This window comes from Protopterus annectens, chromosome 2.part1 (genome assembly GCF_019279795.1).
Source record: "Protopterus annectens isolate FY-2018-M chromosome 2.part1, PAN1.0, whole genome shotgun sequence".
In the NCBI taxonomy this organism is placed as follows: domain Eukaryota; kingdom Metazoa; phylum Chordata; order Ceratodontiformes; family Protopteridae; genus Protopterus; species Protopterus annectens.
The window spans coordinates 1,882,035,799-1,882,061,689 of NC_056729.1; the positions used below are offsets into that span (position 1 = coordinate 1,882,035,799).

Below are 25,891 nucleotides of genomic sequence, written 5' to 3' on the forward strand. Positions count from 1 at the left end.
CTCCTAGCTCTTTCAGGAGATCTCTTTGTAGTCTCGTAAAATGGGTTAAGTAGTGCAGTGATCGCAGAGAAAAAGTCGCTGAACTAAACATGCGTTTCCCATATCTATCCATGATACTAGAATCTCTGTTAGGAGGATGTCTCAGACACTTCCTTTTTGGTGACTGCAGCTACCACCATGGCATCAACAGGCACTCCCTTGGACAAAAATGGCTTATCCACTGGGGCAGACTTTATGCCACTGGGGCAGACTTTATTTGGCTTGCGAGGAACAGGTTTCCATGACCTCTGGTGACTCCCACGCCTTATGAGAGATCAGTTCCATGAGCTCGTCGTAAGGCGGAGACACCCAAGAAGTGGAAGGTTGAGACCCAAAAGCCTTCAAGAGCACGGACTTGTCCTCAGTAGGGGTCTTGAACTGCCAATCACCCCTCTGACTAAGGATCTCTAGTATCTCTGCAAAGGAGATATCCTCAGAGGGGGATCGAGGGGACCCTTCTGACTCATCCAAGTCAGTGTCAGATGTCAAAGACTCCTGTGGGGAGTCTAAGTGCCTCCTCTTGCACAGTCTCTTCCTGGGCACCTCCTCAGTGGGGGGATCTGGGGAGGTCTCAGAAGAGCAGGGGAAGCCCTGTGGGGGTACTTGAGGCTCAGGGTCTCTACGCTTAGGGGGACCGGTAGATGAAGAAGCAGACACAGGAACTTGAGGGGAGAGGGAAGGCCGAACCGATGCTGATGTTGTCTTTGGAGACAGGACTCTCCTCATAGCATCGAAGGCACCATGGCTCCGAGGAGAATGAGTAGACAGATCCGAAAGTACCGTCCGATCCTCCCACAATGAAACCATGGGCTCCGAGCCCGAGGTAGGAGCCAAGCTCATCCGAGCTGAAGCCCCGAGAGGAAGAGTCGGCACCGACAAATCGGTCCGACTATCCTCCCTGGACCCGATGGGAGAGCATCGGCTCCTAGAGTCCTCGGTCGGCACTGAGGACATCCGAGTAGATGGAGCTGATAACACTGGTGCGGGTATCGGCCCCAAGGGTTCGACAATCATTGGTTCGGTTACCTTCTGCTCCGAAAGTCCAGTATGGCTCGGAGGAGGAGTAGACAAATCTGGTTCCATGGTCTTTGGCACCGGCGAGCTGGTCAGGGCCAACAACAATTTGGCAAGTCCTGTTGCCTGTAAAAGCTTCTTAGATGAATGCACCGAAGGTGTTGACTGGAGCAGAGGAGAAGAGGGAACCTCACAGACCAGCTCCATTAATGAGAGCTGGCTCCGAATCAAAGGTACACTCGGTTCCGAGGTCTGTGGAACCAATAACCCTTTCTCTGAAGTTTTTGCCTTTTTTGCCACTTTAGGGTCTGAAGATTTTGTGGATTTGGAAGACGTGCTAGTACCTTCATGGCTACTCAACACTTCAGAAAAGGAATACTGCAGTAATCCTCTGTCTATTAGCTTCCTCCTTCTCTCCAAGAGGACTCTTGAAGAAAAAGAATGGCAAATGCTGCAAGTGTCTTGGAAATGTTTAGCCCCCAGACAGTAGACACATTGAATGTGTCTGTCAGTGACGGACATTTTCTGTCCACAATCTGGGCATTTCTTGAATCCCAATTTAGGATGGGACTTTTCCTTGTCATCCGACATAGTAAAAGTAAAACAAAAACCAGTATACTGAAAACTAATACAGAAAAGTCCTTACTTTCCTTGTAAAGACCCACAAAGCAACTAAGCCCAACCCGGGCACTATCTATAATAAACTATTTTTTACAAATATAGGGCTAAAGAGGCCCACAGAGAAAAACCCTGACTATTAGAAAATAGAGATTAATAACTCTAAATAGGGCTATAAGGCCCACACAAAACAACTATATATATGAAAATATCTAAGACAAAAAGAAAGTTTTTTTTTTTCAAAACTTGCTGTTTTTTTCTCACAAATGGTCTGAGCTAGCTGGATCACTGAGATCTCTCTTGCCACGGCAAACTAGATCTGAGGTAATTCCAGCAGTGCATTGTGGGATAAGGGGCTTGGTCTTGAGCTACTGGAAACCTTGAGCTTTGCTATCGGCTCCGAACCCATCAGTGAGAATAAACGGTGAGATTTAACAACTTCACATTAAAAGACTCCACTGCCATGAGCACCTGTAGTTCTGAGACCCTTCTAGCTGAAGCGACTGCCAAAAGAAATGCTGTCTTCCAAGAGAGACATTTTATATCCGCAGTAGCAGCTGGCTCAAAAGGAGGCAGTGTGAGTTTTTCCAACACAAAATTGAGATCCCATGCAGAAGTTAGTGCTCTCCTGGGAGGTCTTAGATTTTTGGCCCCTCTGAGATACTGCTTTAGCAGGGGGTGAGAAAAGAGTGGAGGCTCTGTGTTGTAATGAGCTGAAATGGCAGAGGCATGGATTTTTATGGAAGAGAAAGATAGGCCCTTGTGAAGCATCTCAGTTAAATATTGCATAATCTGAGGAATATTGGGCATTTCTGTGCTTATTCCTTGTGCCTGATTCCAGGCACCGAATCTTTTCCATTTATCAGCATTAAGATTTTCTAGTGCTAGGCATTCTAGCCTCCAAGATGACATCCATCACAGGTTTACTGAGAGATGTAACTGGTGAAATTAGTTGATTAGCCATGCTGCAAGATTCAGAGTTTGGAGCTGAGTGTGCAGAATTTGAAAGTTCTGCTGAGACAGTAGATAAGGTGCCTCAGGCAGGTACCGCAGAGGAAGGTGTGACATATTGTGTAGGAGCAGGTACCAGTGTTGGTGAGGCCAGTCTTGGGCAATCAGAATCATTTTTGGTTTTTCCTGTCTGACATTTAGTAATACCTTGGAGAGCAGAGGCAGAGGGGGAAAAGCATAGAATGATAGTTTTTTCCAGCTGAAGGATAGAGCATCCACTTTCCAAGCTTTTTTGTGATGGATTCTTGTGCAGAATTTGTCCAACTGATAGTTTTGGGGTGAGGAAAAAAGATCTATGTCTGGGCTCCCCCATTTGCGTGTCAACATGCTGAAGATTTGCTGATCCAGTTTCCATTCGTGTGGATCCATAAGATTTCTGCTCAGTTCATCTGCCAGAGTATTTTGCTTTCCTGGCAGGAATTGAGCTTGTAGATGTATTTGGTAAGACAAGGCTGTGTTCCACAAGGCCATGGTTAGTCTGCAAAGGGGGTAAGAATGGATACCCCCCTGCTTGTTTATGTACCACATGACTGTGGTGTTGTCTGTCTTTATCAGTAGTTGTCCTGGATGAAGAAAGTCCTTGAAAGCTGTCAGAGAATTCTGTACAGCTAGCATCTCTTTCTGGTTGATATGCAGGTGCATTTGATTTGGGCTCCATTCGCCCTGAATGCATCTTCCGGCCAGATGCACCCCCCAAGCATAGTCTGATGCATTTGTAGTCAGGGATTGGGTGGCAGGAGGTGAAATGAATGATAGTTCCTTGTTTTGGTGACAGGCCTCTGCCCACCATAGGAACTCTTGCTGTAGGCAAGGAATGATAGGAATCATTATTTCCAGGCTGTGACAATGTTGACACCATAAGCATTTTAGGTACCATTGAAGTTTCCTCATATGCAGTCTTGCATATGGAATTAGAAGAATGCAGGAAGCCATGAACCCCGAGGCCTGCAGAATTTGTCTTGCAGATAACTGGGTTTTTGTGGCCACTTGTTTGAAGTAAGTCATCAATTGGATTTGTTTGTCTGGTGTGAGGTAAGCCATCTGGGCAGTTGTATTCAAGCTTGCACCCAGGAATGTAATTTTTTGAGAGGGTACCAGTTGTGATTTCTTTTCATTTATGGTGTAGCCTAGGCAAGTTAGAAGCCTTTTTACAAACACCAGATGCTTTAGAAGAGTATTTGTTTTCTGCCTGAATTAGACAATCGTCCATATAAGGATACATTTGAATGTTTCTTTGTCTGCAAAATGCAATTACTGATGCCAGGCACTTTGTGAAAACCCTTGGCGCAGTAGATAAGCCAAAGGGCAGTGCAGAGAACTGGTAATGCAAATAGCCTGTTTTGAAGTGGAGGTATCTTCTGCAAGATTCCCTGATTGGGATATGCAGGTAAGCCTCTTTTAAGTCTAGAGTTACCAACCAGTCATCCTTGCCTAGCATAGGCAGCAACTGTTGTAGAGTCAGCATCTTGAATTTTGGAATGTCCAGGAAAGTATTTAGAATGGATAAGTCCAGAATTGGACGCCATGATTTGTCTTTTCTGGGTACCAGGAAAAGTCTTGAATAAAAATATTGCCCTTTTTCCTTTTCTGGTACTGGCTAAATAGCCCCCATATCCATGAGGGACATAACTTGTTTCTGGACCTCTGCCCACTGATTTGGAGGCAGATCTGGTTATCCGTTTGGAGTTGGCAACGTGTGGAAATGAAATCTGTATCTCTGGGATACTGCATTTAAAACCCAGTTGTCCTGAGTAATTAGATGCCAATTTTGTGCATGAAGTGCTAGCTTTCCCCCCAAAGGGGCTGCCAAAAGATAAGTGCTTGGAAATGGCAGAGGAAAGTCATTGAGACTGTTTACCGTAAGGGGGGCCTTGCTACTTCCAGATTTGGAGGTGGAGGCACCCCATTGTTTTGTTCTGTATGTTCCTTGTGACTGAAACTTGGAGGCCTTGGAGTGTCTGGGTTTGACTTGAGCAGGTCTGGTGGGTACTGTAAAGGACCAATTCTTAGTAGGCCAGTGCCTACCGAACCTGGGTGGCTGCACTTGTAGGAAATCTTTTACAGTTTGCATAGATTTAGCTTTGTCTTCCATCTTTTTCAAAACTTCTTCTGCCTTATTACCAAATAGACTGTCCTGTTGTAAAGGAGCATCCAACAATTTTGCTTTAACATGATCAGGCAGATTTTGATCCTTGAGCCAAGCATGCCCTCATCACAGATCCAATTACACCGGCCCTGCAAGAGGCCTCCAAGGAATCAAAATCATATTGCAAAGTATGCTTTCGAACTTGCTTAGCTGAATGCAATAAATCCTGTAACTCTTTATTTTCCACACAGTCAGAAATCAACATAATTTTCTGTTTAAGTAAGCCCTTGACATGCTGCTGATATTTAAGCATATGAAATTGACAGTTTAAAGCCCTGATTACCAGGGTTGCAGATGTGTAAACCTTCTTACTCCATCTATCCAGCGCCCTGGAGTCTCTATCAGAAGGGGTAGGATTTTTAGCAGTAGAAGCCTCAACACCCTTGGGACCCTGAGCAATTGTTTCAGGGTCAGCAGTAGGGTTTTTAAATAGAAATTTGTGGGAGTCAGGAACCCTGTAATATCTGTCTGGCTTACTAGGAGCCAGAGGCAGGGAATCAGGAGCCATGCTGGATTCTGAGAAAACATAATCAACAATGTCTAGAACATGAGGTATAGCCAAAGGCCTATGCTGAAGAAGAAGAAGGAAATCCTTAAGCCTCTTTTTGGATTCTGAAAAATCCTGACTCTCCCAATGAAAATGTTCCCTTAAGGTATGCAACGTTTCTCCAAAAGAAAAATTCTCAGGTGGAGAAGCAGAAGGGATGGATTCTTCTGCATCAGAGTCCTCATAAGGTGGAATAGAAAATTCCTGATCAGAAGAGGAATCAGAAGAAATGGAAACCTGATCTGAAGATTCATAATAAGTGCCTTGCCTAGGACTCTTAACAGGAGGGGATTGGGAACCCCTGATCAAGTTAATTAAATCCTCAGCCTGAACACATGGCCCATGTGTCAGTTTTTTAGATACAGAAGTTGGTTTTGGCCTTGTTTTTGATGATGGCGTTGGTTTAATATACAAATCTTTAGGCCTGAAAACACCCTCAGAAGCCAGTGCCTGCTCAGCGGCTCTGGACCAATCTAAGGGAGAGACATCCATGGGTTCAATATTTGAAGCGTCTCATGTCATACCGGACTCCGAATGGGTCTCAGTAGAGGCCTGTGAATCAAAAGTAGCTGGTATTAGGGGCTGCGAAAGCGCCTCACTGAATACTGGCGAACTGCTGACTGGCTTAACAGAAGCTTCATCGTCGGTTTTGGACCTCGACGGTCTGTCTCTGTCTTTTTCTTTGCATTTTTTGTGAATTCCGGTAGTCGGATTGCTAATCAACGACATTTCTGGATAGTTAAATCTTGAGCCAAAATATTTAGATGCAAAAATATACCGATGCTTAATAGTGCGTTGGTTAAATTTAGCACAAAACCGGCAGCAAGGCACATTGTGGTCAGGGCCAAGGCAAGGAATACAGTACAAATGAAAATCCTTATAAGGTATTTGCTTCCCACAAGTAATGCAATTATTAACTTTTACTGACATTGGTAAGGAGCAAGAAAAAGTTTCCCCAACAGGGTACTTAGCTTTAGGTTGAAGACTTCGGTTCTGAAACTTGAAAATGAAAATTTCAGGAGTCGGCCAACCAGCACTTGCGAACTGCTTCTACTTTGGGCACCGCGCGGCAAGAAAGACTGATTAAAATGGCGTCGTCTGCATGTTTTATACCCATGACGACCTGACATGGAAGAAGGGACAGCAACCGAAGCAGGACCCAAGACTTGCAACCGAAGCAGGACCCAAGACTTTGTTATTCAGGCCAGCGGACGGCAACCTGCCAGCAGATTACCCAAATAAAATGACTGCAACAGTGAAACACGAAGAACATCTGTATGATCAAAGGGTGTGAGAAAAAAGGGGCTGCTCAGTGGGAAAATGAGCAAAAATAGCAGAGGCATGAACTTTTATACAGGAGAAAGAGAGACCACTGTGTAGTAAGTCAGCTAAGTAATCCAGGATGATAGGGATGGAGGACTGTGCCATATTGGCTCCCTTAGCCTGGATCCAGGTGCAGAACCTTTTCCATTAATCTGCATAAGACATTCTGGTGCTAGGACGTCTAACCTCACGGATAGCATCCAGAAACTGTTTACTGAGGATGGCAGACTGGTTCAGGTTTAGGGAATAAGCCATGCTGCCAAACTGAGTGTCTGGAATTGGGGATGCATGAATTCCCCTTCCCTCTGGGTCAGGAGGTTTGGAATCTGAGGAAGATGCCATGGAGACAGCAGGGACAGGCTGTGCAGCAAGGGTTACCAGTGTTGCCAGGGCCAGTCTGGAGCTATAAAGATGGTCCTTGGTTTTTCTTCCCTTATTTTGAGCAGTACCCTGGGGATGAGAGATAGGGGAGGAAAGGCATTGACCCAGGGGAAGGACAGGGCATCCACTTTCCAAGCCATGCAGTGATGCTCCCTGGTGCAGAATTTGCTGAGCTGATGGTTGGTGTGGGAGGGAAAGAGGTCGACCTTTGGGGTTCCACATTTCTGAGTAATTAGGGTGAAGGTACTTCTGTTGAGTTGCCATTCATGTGGGTCCAAAAGATTTCTGCTTAATTGGTCTGCCAGAGAGTTGAGAGAGCCTGGTAGGTATTGTGCTAACAGGTGTAGTTGCATGGAAGAGGTTGTGAGCCAAAGGGTCATGGCCAGCCTGCATAGAGGGTAGGAGTGAGTCTCTCCCTGCTTGTTGATGTACCACATCACAGTGGTGCTGTCTGTTTTGATCAGGAGAACCCCTGCAGAGAGAAAGGGTTTGAAGCCTATCAAGGCGTGCTGCACAACCATCATCTCTTTTAGACTGATGTGCAGAGGGATTTGCTGTGGGCTCCATTGGCCCTGTATGCAACTGCCATCCAGGTGTGCACCCCAAGCGTAGTCTGATGCATCTGTGGTGAGGGTCTGGGTAGCGGGGGTGGGAAAAGGGCAGTCCCTTGTTGTGGAAGCATGCTGTTGCCCACCAAAGAAAATCCTTTCTGAGGCAAGGAATTATAGGTAGAAGAGTTTCCAGGTCTTTAGGATGACACCAAAGGCTCTTTAGATACCAGTGAAGTTTCCTCATATGCAGTCTGGCATAAGGAATGAGTAGTATGCAAGACGCCATGAAACCCAGAGCTTGCAGGATCTTCCTTGCAGATAGCTGGGGCCTGGCGGCTAGTTAAGAGAAGTAGGCTTTTAGGAAAATTTGTTTCTCTGGTGTAAGGTATGCCATCTGTTTGCTGTGTCCAGACTTGCTCCTAGGAAGATTATAATTTGGGTGGGCACCTGTTTGGATTTCTTTTCATTGATTCTGTACCCTAGGGAGGTCAGTAGGGACTTTACAAAGGCCATGTGCTTGAGCAGCTTTTCCTGACTGTCTGCCTGAATCAGGCAGTCATCTAAGTATGGGTAAATTTGTATATTTATTTGTCTGCAAAAAGGCAATGGACAGAGCCAGACATTTTGTGAAAACTCTGGTCGCAGTAGATAAGCCAAAGGGAAGCACAGAGAACTGAAAGTGTTGAAATTCTGCCCTGAAGTAGAGATATTTTCTGCATGATTCCCTGATAGGAATGTGGATGTAGGCCTCTTTTAGATCTAGGTCTCCAAGGAAAAAGGATCCCTAATGGGGTACTTAGTTTTAGAAGACTTCAACTTCAATTTGGTAGATGAAAACCCAGGTAGCGGCTGACTGGCACTCATGTGAACTGCTTCTGCTTCGGGCTCCATGGCAAGAAAGACTGATGTAATGGCATCGGCTGCCTTACTTTATACTACTGACAACCTGACGTCAGTACTCAAGTGAAAGCAACCGACGCAGAAATACTAAATCTCTGGTATTTGGGCCAGCCGAGGGCTACCCTGTCAGAGATAACCCAAATGTGATGACTGCACCAGTGAAACTCGAAGAACATCAGCCCTAGTGGAATGAGCTCTAAAAGAATGGACAAAAATTTGCCAAAAAAAGAATACCAAAAAATGACTTTAGGTATGCAGAAGAAGATAGCTTGCTTAGAAACAGTCACACCCAAAGACCTCGGATGAAAGGAAACAAAAAGTTGGTCAGGCTTACAAATGGCCTTAGCTTTATCCAAACAGTACCTGAGCTGTCTATACAAATCCAAGGTATGTAAGACCTTTGACTAGCAGAATGAGAAGAAGGGAAAAAGGAAGGGACTGACTGATTCAAGGACAACTCATTTACTACCATGGGCATAAAAAGACTAATGCGAAGAGATGCCCTGTCCCTGTGAAAAAAAAACAAAAAAGGAAGAATGGCCACAAGGGCCTTTAGCTCAGAAACCCTCCAAGGCAGAATAAGAGCCAGCAACAAAACAGTCTTCCAGGTACAATGTTGCAAACAAGCATAACCTGCAGGCTAAAAGGATACTTAGTCAATTTTTCCAAAACAAAATTAAGGTTCCAAGGAGGAGGAATAGGTTTCCTTGAAGGCCAAACATTCAGGACACCTTGAAGAAATTGTTTGACCTCAAAATGAGATGCTAAGGGAGGATTCAAGGACAGACAAACAGAAATGTCTCCAGGGATCTAAACCTTGTCATCACAATGAACAAAACATGCTGGAGGGATAGGTTCCTGACCCAGAGACTCCCCATACTCTGGAATAGACTGCCCATACATGTCAAGCAGAGCGCCTCATTGGCCCTCTTCAAAAGGAACCTTGATGATTGGATGGGAGATAGGAAATTCACCCTGGGGATCATTTCAGTCGCCCTGCTAGACAGGGGTCCAGAGAAGTAAGTACTGTGGGGAAAAAAATATCCAGGGAATTGTTATGGCTAGGCTTGTATAGGCCCTAGGGCCGATAGTCTAGTACCAACCTATGAACCTAAATGGGCCTTCACAGAAGAACAGGCCAAGCCAGACTGCAGTAATTCACACAAATAACAGGACCAAAGAGACCCCCAATGAAAAAGGGTCATGGTTATGAGCATGGCACCAGACAGAAAATCTTTTCCATTTCGACATAGAAGATATTCTGGTTGAGAGTTTCCTTGCCTCCTCTAATACCCTGAGCACATCCTCAGAAAACAGGTACCTGAAAGGGATCAAAACACTATCACCCACAGTGTCAGCTGAAGAGTGGACAAATGAGGATGGGTGAGAAACCCCTTGTCATGTGTGAAGAGGTCTCACCGGTGAGTAACTTGTGGTGATTTCCATTGGTCAGATTCACTAAGAGGGGGAACCAATGCTGTCTTGGCCAAAAGGGACTCACTAGCCAGATTTTTCGGGCATCCAGCTGAATCTACTGCAGGACTCTTGGAAGTAGAAGAGGAGGGAAAGCATAAAGAACCATCTCCTTCCAAGGAAAACAGGGCATCCATCTTCCATATCAAATGACATGGCATTATGGAATAGAAGAGAGGAAGTTGACTTTTCTGAGGGAAGGGAAAAAGATCTAGCTAAGAAATACCCCACTAATGGACAATGTCCAGAAACACATCTCTGCAAAGCATCCATTCATCAGCATGTGTTTTGGACCTGCTCAATGAGTCCACCACTGCTCTGAAGGCATGTAAACTGCCTGAAGAGTTAACTGATAACTGAGTGCCACCTCTCAAGCCTGAAGAGCCATCCTGCAGAGGAGGTAAGATTTTGTACCTACCTGCTTGCTGGCATACCACATCTCTATAGTGTTGTCTGTGTACACTTTCAAGGGGCCTGGAGAGAATATGGGGTAAAAATCTTGAAGGTCCAGAATCAGAGCTCTCCTCTTTTTGATGTTGATATGGTCTGACTTCTGATGGAGGGGCCAGAGACCCTGAACTTTCAGGTGACCATATGAAGCCCCCCACCCCATGTCTGAGGGATCGGTGAACACTTCTTGAAAATGGACTGGAGGCTGAAAGTGAAGGCCTGGGTTTAGAGCAAACTGTTGAACCCACAACTTAAATTCCTTCTTTAGACAAGGAAAGAGAGTTACACTGAAATCCAGAGGGTGTTAATGCTGCAGCCAAAGTGACTTGAGATACCACTGAGGAAGCACTGGAAAAGAAGTGGCAATGAATCACAGGATTCAAAGAAACTCTCTGGCTGGAATGGCAGTCAGAGAAAGAAGACAGTGAAAGAAGGTTGTCAATGACAACATTTTTGGAGGTATAACATAGACCAACACAGGCACTGTCTGAATCCTGCACCCCAGATACACATGATCCTGAAAGGGAGTCAGGACATACTTTTGGAAGTTGATAGTGAACCCCAGACTTTGAAGAAGAGGGAGTGAACTCCAGATCCTGTAACAGGCGACTGGGAGAAGGTGCCTGAAGCAACTGGTCATCTAGATAAAGAAATATCTGAATGCCTTGCAGGATCCAGGCATTTCGTGAAAACCCTTGGGGCAGTAGAGAGACCAAAGGGCAAAACAGAGAAATGAAAATGAAAGGAAGAAACAGAGAAATGTAAAAACTTCCTAAAAAGAGGGATATAAGGTAAACATCATCCAGATCCAAAGACATCAGAAATGCCTGGGGTAGTAAAAGAGGAAAGAGTCTGAAGAGTAAGCATCCAAAAAGAGGGGATCTTGAACAAGGTGTTGAGCAGGGAGAGATCCAGAATAGATCTCCAAGTGTCCTCCTTTTGTGGAACCAGGAACATCTTGAAAAAAAAAAACTTTCCCACTTGGGAAATGAGGAAGTTTCTCTAGAACAGGTTGAGGAATACATAAAAAGGAGGGGCAGATTTGTACACCATGAAGCAGCCCTGACGGATGACAAATAACCCAAGAATCTGAAGTGATAAGAAGTCAACTTCGAAGACAAGGTAAAGACAAAGGAACCTTGTCCAAGAGAAGGAGGGGGGCAAACTGTCAAAGAGAAGCAGGCTTATAAGACAAAGGAGGCTTCTGAGGCACAGAAGTCTGAGAAGCCTTAACAGAGGAGGCTTGTCTACCACCTGTCCTGTCCTTGGAGGCCTGGAGGGGCTGCCTACAGACAAAAGCAGATCTAAAAAGATAATTCCTCTGGAACTTAGGGATAGGAGAGACAAAATATGTTTAAGCTCCTGCAAGGCTTTGCCTTTCTCTTGAACAGACAAACAGGTCATCAGCAGCAGTTCCAAACAGATGTTTATTATCCAAAGGAGCATCCAACAACTTGGCCTTAATGTCCTCGGGCAAAGGCTGGAAATGAAGCAAAGAATAACACCTCATGACAGACCCAAAAGCCACAGCCTTGGAAGAGGCATCAGCAGCAGCATCATAGCTATATTTGGCAGAGTAGCCAGCCACTTGAAAAGTAGAACCTAAAATAGAAAAGGCGGAAGATTTGCCTTCAGAATCAGGGAGGTCAGAAATAACCTGACAAACCTGACCACTCAAGGCCAGAGCATGCCTGGTCATGTGAGTCTGGTAATTAATAGCCCTAAAGGCCAAAGTAGAAGCAGTGTAAACCTTACCAAATCATTTCCATTACCCTACTATCCTTATCAGAAGGCAAAATTTTGGAAGAGGGCAAGAACTTGAAAGGTTTGTAAAAGACTGACACCACAGCAGGATCAGCAGGAGGACACAAATAAAAATGGACAATCCTCAGGGACTTTACAGAACCTATCAGGTTTCTTAGGATCATGAGGTTGAGAATCAGGAGACATGGAAGCAGCAATTAAAGTGTCTAACAAGGCAGCCAACACAGGAGGAACTGCATAAGGTTCAGGAGTATCCACTTGAAGCAACTCATATCTCCTCTGAATATCAGACACTTGAGAAAAATCCCACTTAAAGTATTTCTTCATGCTAGCAATTGTGTACCCAAAGACAATTCCTCAAAAAGAGACTCAGGGCTAATAGACTCCTGCTCCTCGTCAGAACCATACGACAAAGAAAAAAGTATCTGTGAAGAACAGGATAAGGACCCATCATCAGACTCGGAATCCTCATCTGAGGAATCTGGTTACCTAGGCCATTTAGAAGGGGTAGAGGGCCAAGGAGGAGCAGGCACCAAAACCCCTCCAGGAGGTTTTAGGGTCATCAAGGCAGAAAACATGCCCTGAAGTTAACTCTTGCCATGCCCTTTGAAGATGCTCAGGATGGCCCAAAAACATGCTTCATCTTTAGTCTTTTCTTGGAAGGGACACAGCCCTAAAAATACCAGAGGTTCCGACCCTTAGACAGTTTCAAGAAGAAAACCCAGAAACACCTCTTTGACCAATATCTTCAGAATCCCTCCAGGAACCTATGAGAGTCCCCCTCGACGTCCGGAGCAGACACCTGCAAAGCCTCAAAGGATGTGCGAAATGATGGATCCATGCCTGCCTCTGACAGGTTGCAGTATAGGAATCTGATGTAGACACCGAACAGCCTACAGAACTATTACCCCCCTTCTAGAGGGTCATCCAGTGGAGGCTGGGCAGGTAAAGAATCCGGCTGAGACTTCTTGGCCACCTTCTTATCTAGCAGGAGTATCTCAAGGGTTAATGAATTCCACCATATTACACTGGGTTAACTATTTAAGCTTTTGGCTTTCAAGATAAATAGCCAGGGAAGGCAAACAGCTTGTGAGCTGAGCTTTATATCTTTCCTGAAAGCTGAGGGGGTGAGGCTATCTTAAAATAATTACAGCATGGATTATTTAAACAGTGCTAGCATTCATTTTTCTGCACTGTTTCCATGAATGTTCCTGCAAATCTAGTAGCATATGCTTGTATATCTAAACAAAATGTACATGAGGGTGTCTACCTTTATAGTATACTTTTATTTTAGGTTGGTATTATACTAAGCATCTCCTGGAAACATTTTATATGCCAAATGAGTATTTCTGCTAATGCAGTTGAAAGGGTTTGGCCTCTGTCACAAGAAATGTATATTTTACAGCTCAGTCTCTATGAATAAGCTTTGCGCTTGAACTTGCAGTCAGACACGAGTTCTCTCCAACACTGCTTAATTTTATCTGGATGAAAACAAAAGACCATTTAAGCAGAAGTACAAAAGCTAAAGGAAGACAGAAACAAGGCTGTTCCATGCAGCCAAGAGCATGAATGAAGGGGACAAGAAAACTTCAAAAGTGAACTGATGGACTGAGCAGCTGGTTTGTCTGATTTCAAAAATGTTGAAAGTTCTCATTTTAAAATATAGAGATGCCTACATCCAAGTCTTTGGCGATTTATTTTGTGGCATCGCATTGATTGCCAGTATAAGTTTTTATAGCTGTCCTGCATATTGTACTTTGTGTACATTTACCTTTTAGAAGCTAGTTTGATTCTGACTGCTGCTGTTTTTGCCATTTTTTCATATGTGCAACTTCGGCTTACTGAATAAGGGTTAAGGTCGTGATGACCAGTTTTGCACTTTGGGCTGAATGTCTCTTCTCAAACTTGTATACTGTACAGCTTAACTTGTGAATTTTATTGTTGGTTGTTAAAAACTGTGCATTCTTTTTCATTGAGTTGTACTACATTCACTATAAGTTTATGCAGGTTGTGGACAGGGTTTGGTATAAGGTGCACTGTTGCACAGTTTGATAGACTAATGTTGCGTTATCACCAGTGATGTCAAACGGCTGGCACTCCACTACATTTTCAAAAACCTAACTTGAGTAAATTGAGCTTTACACATTGCAACGTGACTTGCAGCATACGGAAATGTTTGGCACTGGCAAGACTCTTGTGAAATGAAATTCATAATGAAATTTCATTTAAATTCATATGCATTCTGGTGCACTCTGCTGTTCTATTGTTCTGTTTAGTAATGCTCTAATTGATGAACAATTTAAGTGATTTTACTATATCTAAAACTTTTGAACCTTGAATGCATATGCAGAGGCGCTAGTTCATTTTTGTTTTTTACACATTGTTCCTGGTTTCTAATAAAGTTGCTTTTTGGGCTAACTGATGTTTTTCTAAATTTCTCTTGAAATGAAGCTTGCATCAAATAGCATTGCCATGGTCACCAATTTGCACATAGCTAGCAAGTGACAAAGACTAAGATACGTAAATGCTTCAAGCTGGCAACATTGCAGTGTTATCCTTGTCTTCCTCTGAGCGGTAAATGCTCCAGTTGCAGTAACAGAAGCAAACATTTTAGCCCAGTCTAATATTTGATGTGGCTAAGGGAAAATCCTAAACAGTATCTGTTAAATATTTACTTTGGAAGTACCATGGAATGGGAAACGTGCCATCAAAGAAAATAATTGATGCTTGGTGCTGTGGTCTAAATCAGGATTCCACAGACAGCAGAGCAATTTACAAAACTGTGTAATTCACTGTCACCCAGCATATTTAACTGTAAAAACTGTACTAGCTTCAGTAGTTTTTTAAGTCTATGTACGGATTTGTGACAATTCTGTGGTGGAGTGATTTTTGCATTAATTCTTTGGATATATCTGATCGTGTTGGGATTTACATAAAATCTACCAGCATAGTGTTTGGCTTTGAGTAGAATCTTTAAATGCTACTTTCTATAGGCACCCTTAAGATCTCAGAATTAAGACCGGAGTACAAGGATCCCAGACTAAATGCCGTGGCAGGGCTAGCTGCTTGGTGTAACATATGGCTCTAGGTGATTTAGTCATGCTGAGTAATGTTGCCAAATGGGCATTGGTATTTGCCGGTGCCTACTCAGACCTACACTAGGGAGCGGGAGGGGTGCAAGTGCCTTAGGGCCAGTGTGTGCCCTCCATAAAGCCCAGAAGCCTTGGATCAATAAGCTACTGGCTGGCCAGTGTCCACTTGCCCAACCTGGGTTACCTGGGATAGCTCAGCTGAGTGAAAGCAGGACATAAAAAACAATCAACCTGACAAACACAAACTAGGAATTGCTATACTTAATGTAGGTTCACTGACAGGATGGAACTTGGAAGTGGATGACACGATGGTACAGAGGAGGCTGGACAGCCTATGTACCCAAGACACAAGATGGAAGGCCAGTGCAGCAAAGCCAGTCTGCTTAAGATCCAGAGTCTACTATTCAGGAGGAGGACAGGCTAGAAAGGGTGTGGGAAATGTGGTGAGAAACAGGTTTCAGAAGGCAGTGAGGGATGACATCAGAATTAGCAACAGACTCATGGCAATCAGACTCCAGTGTAATAAGGCAGGATTCATAATCTCAGCCTATGCACCACAGAAGGGTTGCGATAGTGAAGGGAAGAATGCCCCTCTCATACCCTTTATTTATACCCTACAGGATTCACCTACTTCACACAACCTCTATTAATATCTACAACCCCAGTATGCTCCTCACCCTACCCAGATTTCTTATTTCATCCTCTTTTCTGGACTTTGCCATTGCTGCTCCATTCTGGGATCAGCAGATTGATAGACATCCTTAGTCACAGATACATGCTTCACACATACAATGTGCATAACCGTTACCAACATATATTTGACTCTAATCAAAATTCAGTATTTTCTCTGCTTAATTGCATATCTATCATTGTTGTTGAATTTTTATTTGAACTTGTTTTTACTGTATATAAACCACAAGTTTCTTTGTATATAAATTACTGCTGTATGTATTGTACTGTTCTGTATTATATTATATTGTATTGTACAATGTGGAGCTTTTCTCCCTGGGTCTCTGCTGAAAACGGGCCCCTGGCCCAGTCAGACACCATCCAGTAAACAAACAAAAGCCCAGTCAGACACCATCCAGTAAACAAACAAAATAAAATAAATAAATAAATAAATGCACTCAGACAGCAGTTGCAGGACCTACTAGATAAAGCAGGACAACATGAATTAGTATTGATAATGGGTGACTTGAATGCACATATTGGGAAAGACAAAGCAGGAGAGACAGATTTGTCTCACAGAGCTTGCCCCCACTTTTGGAACAAGCTTCCTATTCATGTTAGACAAAGCCCTTCATTGGCCCTATTTAAGTGCAATTTGGACGATTGGATGGGTAACTGAAAATTCACCCCGGGAGTTCCACCTGCGTCCCTTCTGGACAGGGGCAGTAAGTGCTGATTTTAGTGTCTGCTTGAACCAGACACCCTTAGGAATACGTGTTGAACTTGACTGGGCTTGTAAGGGCGCTGGAGCCATTAGCCTAGTAACCTCCTATGATCCTAAGATATAAGGACTGCCTGGGCTGAGGCCAAAAGAAGAGAAAATTGATCTGACAAGGACAGTAAGATGCAATGAGGATAACTTTGCTCTTCAATTGAGATGCTTTCTGCAGAAATTTGTGAATGAGGGGAGTAGGGAAGTTAGCATTTAGGACACTGGAGGACCAAGCATGAAGTAGACAGTCTCTTGCGGACTCCCCCCACTGGGGGGATCAGGGAAAAGACTCTCTGCATTTGTTGTTAAAGGGAGATGCAGAGAGAGATTGCAATATGGTTGGTCCCATCAACGGAAATTTCTCTCTGCCACCTTCATGTTGAGAGACCACTAATGAGGCATTAGAATCGACCTGCTTATCTTGTCTGCAATCATGCTGGACTTTTCCAGAATGTCAGTTGCTATCAGAAAATGATTGGAGGAGATTGCTCATTGCCATACTCTCATAGCTTCTCGACAAAGGGGGGTAAGATCTGGTTCTCCTTTGTTTGTTGATATATCAGACCACCGACATACTGTTTATCTGAATCACAACAGTCCTGGTTGGGGAAGTGTCTTGGAAGGCCTGCGAAGCTAGGAGGATAGCTCTCATCTCCAGGACACTGCTATGAGTGTTGCCCTCTTTGGGGGACCATGTGCCTTGGGACATCCTTCCCAAGAAGTGCCCACCCACCCAATCTGAGAGGTGTCCATGGTCACTGGGGCCTTGGGTTGAGGGAGAAATAAAGCCTTTTTGTATCGGATTGGAATGGATTCACCATAGAAGGTAACTTTTGCAAGCTTGTGTTATTTTGATTTGACTGGATAAAGGCCGTTGGAGAATAGACCATTGAACTGCCAGTGTTCACTGGAAGATCCTCAATATTGTACCTTGCAAGGGGTACAACAGTGGTTGCCGCTGACATGGATCCCAATGTTTGAAGTATCATATGAGCTGAAAGAGTAGAGCTTTGAATGATCTTTTTGACCTAAAATTTAATTGTTTGTATCCGGAACAGAGGAAGAGAAGCTATTAAAGTGGTCGTATTGAACAGTGCACCAAGGATTTCCAATATCTAAGCTGGCTTGAGTTGAGATTTATTGTAGTTGACAGAGATACCCAAATGAGAGAATAAGTGGAGTAAGTAGTCCTAAGCTTGAGTTAGATAATGCCTGGTCAGAGTGGTTATGAGCCAGTCGTCTGGATTCCTGCAGCCTCAAGTGAGCTGCAACTACTGCCATACACTTGGTAAACACCCTGGGGGCTGTGGTGAGACCAAAAGGCAGTGCTTTGACTTGGTAATGACGATCTCCCAGCCAGAAGTGTAGATATCTCCAGGGTCATCTGTTCATTTTTATACAACAGTACACATCCAGAAGATCAGTTGCGCACATCCAGTTGTCCTTCCACAGAAAAGGCAGAATAGACTAAACATGATCACCTGGAACTTTGTATACTGAACTGATTGATTTAGTTTGCCTGAGATCAAAGACAGGTCTCCAGACCCCCATTTTCTTTAGCACTAAAAATAATTTTGAGTAAGTTTCAGACTCTTTCTGGTCTGGGGAACCTTTTGGATGACCCTTTTCTAGCATCTTGTTTATTTCTAGTGCTGCTGCTTCATTCTGATTGGGTGGAACATCAGAGATTTTGTTTGATACCAGTGAGGGTAGATGGAAAAATGGTAATAAAAAACCTCTGGATATTATCTTCCACACCCATGAATCTTTTGCAATGTCTAGCTAGGCTCTCTAGTGCAGGGATAGACTGTCTCCAGAGGTTGACAGTCAGGCCTCCTTTCAGAAGAGCTGATAGGATCTCTCAGAGAAGTTATCTCAAGATTCTTGGTTATACAAACCTCCTCTGCCACAGGGATGATGTCTTTCATTAGAGCCCCTCCATCCCTGACAGATCTCCACGTGGATCTTGGAAGGGATCCTGGGATTTTCTGAACCACATATTCCATCCACCTCATTGGCTCCTATTAAAGGTTCATTGAGTAGTTGAAAAACGTACACCCAAAGCAGACAATTTTTCTTCCCTTCCAGCACACACCTAGTGTGTCTTTTAACTCTGGGGCCAAAGAAAGAACTTCTGTCAAAGGGAGAATTGACAAAGGAACATTTGAAGGGTTCTGCAAAATCACACAAGCACATCCAGACATATCTTCAGATGGAAATCCCTGGACCCACCGCCTGTGAGGTATCTTCAGCTGCATAAGAGGTAAGCCTCATGGACAAATTTGAAATGGACTGAAGAGTAGCCGAATGTGAGGATACAGTGCTCTCTACCTCGAAGGATGTGTACCCAGACAGGGATTCGGAAAGCTCTTTAATCAAATTCCTCTTAAGTTTAGTAAAATGTGTCAAGTAATTCAGTGACCTAAGATCAAAGTTCGCTGAAGCATAGACATGCTTCCCAAATCTGCCCAATGTCCTAGACTCCCTGTGGGGTGGAGGTGGGGGTGGATGGAGGAACTTTGTTAGGTCAGTTCCTTTTTACTGGCTGCCGCTATGACCATGGCATCAATGGGTACTCCCTTACTCCAATTTGTTCTATCCTTAGGTGTGTCAGGATCCTATCTGGTCTCTATGGGATAGGCTCAACTGTATCAGGCTCCTTCCATGCCCATCGAGAAACCAAATCAATGAGCTCAACAGTTGGAAGGGCCAGCCAGGAGGTAGATGGACCAGGGCCAAAGGTCTCCAGGAATACTGACTCCTCTTGGGAAGGGTTATCGGGAGACCAACCAGCCCTTTGTTTCAGAAGTTCCAGGACATCTCCAAAGGAGACATTGCCAGGTGGTTATCTGGGCAACCCTTCCCCTTCATCAGAGTAAGTATTCTCTGTGACAGGCTCTTCCAGAGAGTCTAAGTGCCTCCTTTAACACTTCCTCTTCCTAGGGACTTCCTCAGCGGGATACTCCAGTAAAGTATTGGAATAGATTAGTATACCCTGTAGGGTTGTCTGGAGACCGGGTTGGGCTGGCTGTCCCAGTGAAACAGAAGAATGAGGCTCTGGATGCAGAATCGAATGGAAGTGGGTACTGAAGCCAAAGAGGAAAGAGAAGTCAAAACTCTGGGAACAGAGGAAGCTCTATCTACTACCTCAAAGGCAGAATACTTAAAAGAAAAGGATATAGAGCCGATAAGGCCTGTTTATGGAACATTAGCACCCTCCACCCCGAAAGCAAACTACTCTAGGAAGGAGTCAGAGCCGATCTGTCCGGTGCTGAAGTTCCAAGGGACAGAGATGGCCTTGACAGCTTTGGAGTCAATTCCAACACCTCAGAGCCGGTGCCAATGCTATGGCTCCAAGACTCATCCATGTCCAAAGTACTCAGTGCTGGACCGCTCACAGACACCATCGGAGTAGAAGATGCTAACATCTTCGGATCCAAAGCAGACAATTCTAGGAGTTTCGGATCCAATGGCTCTAGAATCAAAGGTCAGATCACACAAGAAGCTAATAATGATGGAGTAGTACTGATAGGAAGGTCTTGAATGGTGTCATGGTGATGCCAAGAAAGAAGATGGGAGCCAAGAGGTGATCAGATCTGACAATATCTGAGGTGAGCAGATCCATAGAGATTTATCTGCTCTATGTTTCAGATCTGAAGCTGTCGGATCTCACTTTTTTGGCAAGTTTAATACAAGGTTCTCTTTACAGAGCCAAAGCAGTAGACATTGTCCGCTCTGGACTCTCTAGTCTAAAAATCTCCTTTTTTGTCTATTTTTTTTTGGGGGGGGGGGGTCGAGCTCCAGAGGCTGTAGAAGCAGGTTTAGAAGGCAGCAATCCCGTAAGAATTTTTTTTTTCTGTTGATCAAGGTATGTGCATTAAACCCTTTACTGATATCACAATCAGCATCGAGATGGGAAGGCCCTAAGCAATACACAGACTTTGAATGTGCATCCGAGTTGGGAACATTGTGGCCACATGCCACATATTTTTTATAACCCGAAGGTTTATCAGACCTTATGCAGACAATAAGATAAGGAAGTTAGGGGAAAAGATTTTTTTTGGATAGTAAAAAAAAATAAATTACCAACAATTGCAATTAAAAGAAAGTACTAACAAAGTATAATAAGGAACAGATTACCAGCAATGTTAGTAAAGTATACTCTAATGAGTAATTTAATAAAGAATTATGAAAAAAAGTACTTGAGAAATGTAAAAGGGAGGAAAGAGCACGGATCTACAGATAAATATAAACCGAAACTTTAACTCACAAAGAAGCACACTACAAAAGCTCACTCGAGCTTGCAGTGACCATGTCCGAATGCAAAGGTGACAAATGAGATCTGAGGTATGTTAGGTGACTAGAGCATTATAGGTAAAGGGAGGAGCTCAAGAGTTTCAGCGTTCCACGAACTGGAAGAAGTGGCCAAGTTGGATCAGAGGATTGGTTCCGAACCCAACAGTTGAGGAATGAATGAAAATGATAACATCAAATACATATTTCAATATATTGGCACTACCACTTATTAAAACAGTAAATGTTAACTATTTCAGATATTAAACAAGCAATGTAAGCCCAGTACTTCTACAAAGTATTCCGATAGTCCTCAGTGTAGCTGGCAGCCTTACCTGGGTGAGAGCTTTCAACACTCGTTCCAGATCTGGATATTTGAATCTCATTCTCAGGGTAAGGGGTATAGAAAACATCATGACTTCCAACAGGTTTATAAGGCAACAACCTAAGCTGATCTATGCAAGAAAGGAGAGAAACATGACATAAAATAATGTTTAGAGACTTACTCCTACACCTCATACAAGTGTGCATTACTACGTCAACCTGTTTCCAGGCCTATACAAAAATACAAACTCTGTTTCAAAACCTATTCCTGAGTAGTAGATAAGCCTTTGCAGCTTGTTTAGGATTTGAGTCAGCATTCTGTCTAGTTAGTCTTTGAGACTATGCTTATGTTATTTGGAATAAGCTGCACCAATCTCACCATTTTTCAGCTGCATGTTAACTAGCACTACTTGGTATGTACTGCTATCAATACCCAGTCCTGACGTGCACTACTCCTATTTCCTTTACTTTGCTTTAACCAAATTAAAGGTTTTGTCCCTTTTATAAATAAAAAAAGAAGTTAATAAAAAATCTTTCTGTTAAGATGTTCTGTCATTCCTCATGTTGAAATATTTATAACTCCAGTCTGATAAACAGCAATAACTATTCCTCCATCTAATGCACTTGCAAAATCTCATGGTCTCCAAACAAATTAGCTGTCTTGCCTTGTATACAGGCACAACTCTCCACTTAAAATGCTGTATAGGAAACTCTCTCCACAGTCTCACACTGTTCATAGCTGCTGGTTTGTGCAGAGGGCAGCACCACTGCAGGTAATCCTACAGTATACAATAAACACTCTCACTTAAACCTTTAAGTGACTCTCCCCTATTCCTTCCCATCTACTAAGGATCTGGAATAATGGATAGGCGCTTCCATGTCATCTCTTTTTCTGGCTCAGTAGAACATGATAGGGCTCTATGAATGTGTGTCCCATGCAGGTATGAATCTAGCTTTGAGTAGCATCCTAGCTTCTCTAATGATGATGCCACAGTACCTGCAAAAAATGACTGACCAACTGGCTTAGTTTCTTCTGTCACAACAACAGGATCCAATATCTCTCATCCTGGGGAGACTTGATTGACAAACTGCCTGCAAAAAATGACTGACCAACTGGCTTAGTTTCTTCTGTCACAACAACAGGATCCAATATCTCTCATCCTGGGGAGACTTGATTGACAAACTGCAATGCTGTGCCAGAAAGAGTGCAAGTGTCCAGTCAGGTACATGCAGAAGGGAGCATTGTACTCGATTATGGGCCTGATGAGGGCCAAGTACAGTGGCACTGTGACTTCCTTTGATCTTGATGTCATGCCTTCACTTGTAAGTTGAGCCACACAGAGGGATTTCCTCACCACTGTAGCTACCTTCTGATCAAAGTTTAGGTTACTATCTATGTTCCTAGGTCCCTCACCACTGGGTTTACTTTTGGGGGTGTGCTATCAGTGTTAAAATTTGCAGGGCCCATGTCAATTCTGGGGAATTAAGATATAACATTGGCATATCCTGGGTATAACTGGCTAGGGTTGTAAAGGCTCTTGTGCCATTAGCCTAGTAGTCACCTATGAACCTGTGTACTTCTGCAAATCCAACAAAGGCCAACAGGTAGCACCAAACAAGAAGTTATGTACTCACCATAACGTTCGATGTATGTAGTCCATCTAGCCTCACATTCTTACCCGTGGGTTCGGAGCCAAATGTCGGCTCCGACTCAGCCAACTTTTTTAGCTCGAAGTCTTTCTATTGGCTGGGCTAAGATGGTATCCCATGCTGCACTGCTCTCTATCCCCAGATCTAGTTTGCTGCGAGCCCCAGCACTCATTCTCCATGCATAACAACACCTAAGGAAAGGAAGAACAAACCAAGAATGAAGGGAGCTCTAAAACCAGACCTAACCTCCAGATCCTCCAGGACGGGGGAAGGAGGGGGGGGTAAGTAAGAATGTGAGGCGAGATGGACTACATACATTGAACGTTATGGTGAGTACATAACTTCTTGATGTTATGTAGTCCAATCTCGCCTACATTGTTACCCGTGGGACAGTGTCCCTAGTACCTAAATCCTGGGAGGCTCAGTGGAAAATACTCCTGAGCACTGTGGAACCAAAGGAAGACCTGCCCCTAGATACCACATCCAACTTGTAATGAGTAACAAAGGTGTGAGGAGATGCCCAAGTAGCTGCAGCACAAATATCATCCATAGACAATCTGGCCTGAAAGGCTGTAGATGTAGATACAGACCGAGTAGAGTGAGCCTTCACCCAGAACTGTAAATCTTTACCCCCTGAGGAATAAATGAAAGAAATACAACTGGAAATCCACCTGGAGAATGTGACTTTGGAGATAGGAGACCCAATTCTGTTTTCCGAAAAGGAAACAAACAACTGATCAGATTTTCTGAGGTCTTTCGTTCTGTGCAAATAAAAACGTAATTGTCTGTGCACATCCAATTGATTGAATTTGAATTCTGCCTTGTTTGAGAACTGGGGAAAGAACACTGGCAATTCAATAGATTGGTTAAGGTTACTGACTGACGCCACTTTGGGAAGAAAAGAGGGGTTTGGTCTGAGAAAAACCCTGTCCTTATGAAAAATCAAATAAGGGGGGGTTTTGATTGATAAAGCTTGAAGCTCCGAAATGCGTCTGGCTGACGTGATGGCTACTAAAAAGACAGTCTTCCAAGTTAAGAATTTTAAATTGCAAATGGCTGCAGGCTCTAACGGGGGTGAAGTAAGACCCTGTAGAATAAAGTTTAAGTGCCAAGGCATAACAGGTTCCGATACCAGAGGACGAAGTAACAAAGTGCCCTTCAGGAAAGCCTTACAGAGTCTATGTGCCATCAGGCTAGGCTCATTTGCGACATGAAAGGTAGAAATCGTCACCAATTGGACTTTAATGGTTGCGGCAGCTGAACCCTGGTTAAAGAGCATAGACAAGAACTCCAATACAGATGAAACTGGAGCTGTGTGAGGGTCAATCTTTTTGGTATGCGCCCAGATTGAAAACCTCTTCCATTTGCTTTAATAAATCTTCCAGGTCGAGGGGTTATGAGAGGAAAATAAAATATGAACCACCTCCGGTGAAAAATGATGAAGCCTAACTAATGATGGAAGTGGAGTAGCCAGGCTGTCAACCAGAGGGTCCGAAGAGAGGGATGGTTGTGGGTCCAGAATCCAAGGAGCGCCCATGAGATAGGGGAACCAAATTTGACGAGGCCAGTGTGGGGCAATCAGAATCATTCTGCTTCCCAAGGATTGCGCTTTCTGAATAACCTTTGACAGCAAGGGAACCGGAGGGAAGGCATATAGTAGACCGGAAGGCCAATCGTGGACTAGAGCGTCCCTGGGTGACTCCCCCCTGAGGGGGGGATCAAAGTGAAGTAGCTGTTGCATTTGGCATTGAGGGGGCTGGCAAAAAGGCTGCAGCAAGACTGACCCCACCTGCGGAAGATCTGTTCCGCAACTTGACAGTTCAGGGACCACTCGTAAGGCATCAGAATAGCTCTGCTTAGCCTGTCTGCAATCAAATTGGACTTCCCCAGAATGTGCATTGCCACCAGAAAACGTTGGGAAGACACTGCCCACTGCCACACTCGCATGGCCTCTCTGCAAAGGGGATAAGACTTGGTTCCTCCCTGCTTGTTCAGATACCACACCAATGACATATTGTCTGAGTGAATTGCAATAGTCCCGAGAGAAAGAAAACTCTGAAGTGCTTGCAATGCTAGTAGCACGGCTCTCATCATCAGGACATTGATATGCAGATGCATCTCATTCTCTTGCCACGTGCCTTGGGCTGCCCTGCCCAGATAATGCCCCCCCACCCCATCTTGGAGGCATCTGTGGTCACTGTGGCAATCGGTGGCACAGGAACGAAGGGCTTTCCTGCATTCAGGTTGTTGGTAAGAAGCCAACTGAGATCCTGTTTGCACCTGTCTGTGAGTAGAATAGGGTGAGAAAGTGGAAGATGTTGAAGAGACCACCGGGCAAAGAGAAGCCACTGAAGGAGCCTCATGTGTAACCTTTCCAGAGGGACTAACATAATTGTAGCAGCCATCGTCCTCAACAGTTGGAGGACCCATCTTGTCTTCACTCTTCTCAGAGGGAGCAAGGTGTGAACTTGTTGTTGTAGGACTCTGATTCTTTCCTATGGCAGAAATGCCCACATGAGGACAGTGTCTAGTTCAGCGTCTATAAAAGTAACATGCTGTGAGGGCAACAAGGCAGATTTTTCTCAGTTCAATGTGATGCCCAACTGTTGACATAGGTTGATAGTAGCGTCCCTGGTCTGAATTAGTAGATGTCTGGTGGTAGCAGTAAGGAGCCAGTCATCCAGACACAGAAACACTTGGAATCCCTGACGTCTCAAGTAAGCAGTCATCACTGCCAAGCATTTGGTAAACACCCTGGGGGCTGTGGTGAGACCAAAGGGCAGGGCTCAAAACTGAAAATGACTGGCTCCCAGCCGGAAGCGCAGGTGATCCCTGGATGCCCTGTCCATCTTTATGTGGTAGTAAGCATCCTTG

General features: G+C 44.2%; 1 protein-coding gene across 1 annotated transcript in view; it reads right to left on the minus strand.

Annotated features, from left to right (window-relative positions):
• Positions 1-25,891, minus strand: part of ALMS1 (ALMS1 centrosome and basal body associated protein) — a 958,782-nt gene that overhangs the window by 395,007 nt on the left and 537,884 nt on the right. Inside the window, exon 7 of the mRNA XM_044063634.1 lies at positions 21,379-21,498. Coding sequence (XP_043919569.1) covers positions 21,379-21,498 — 120 coding nt within the window. The remainder of the gene's footprint in view (positions 1-21,378; positions 21,499-25,891) is intronic.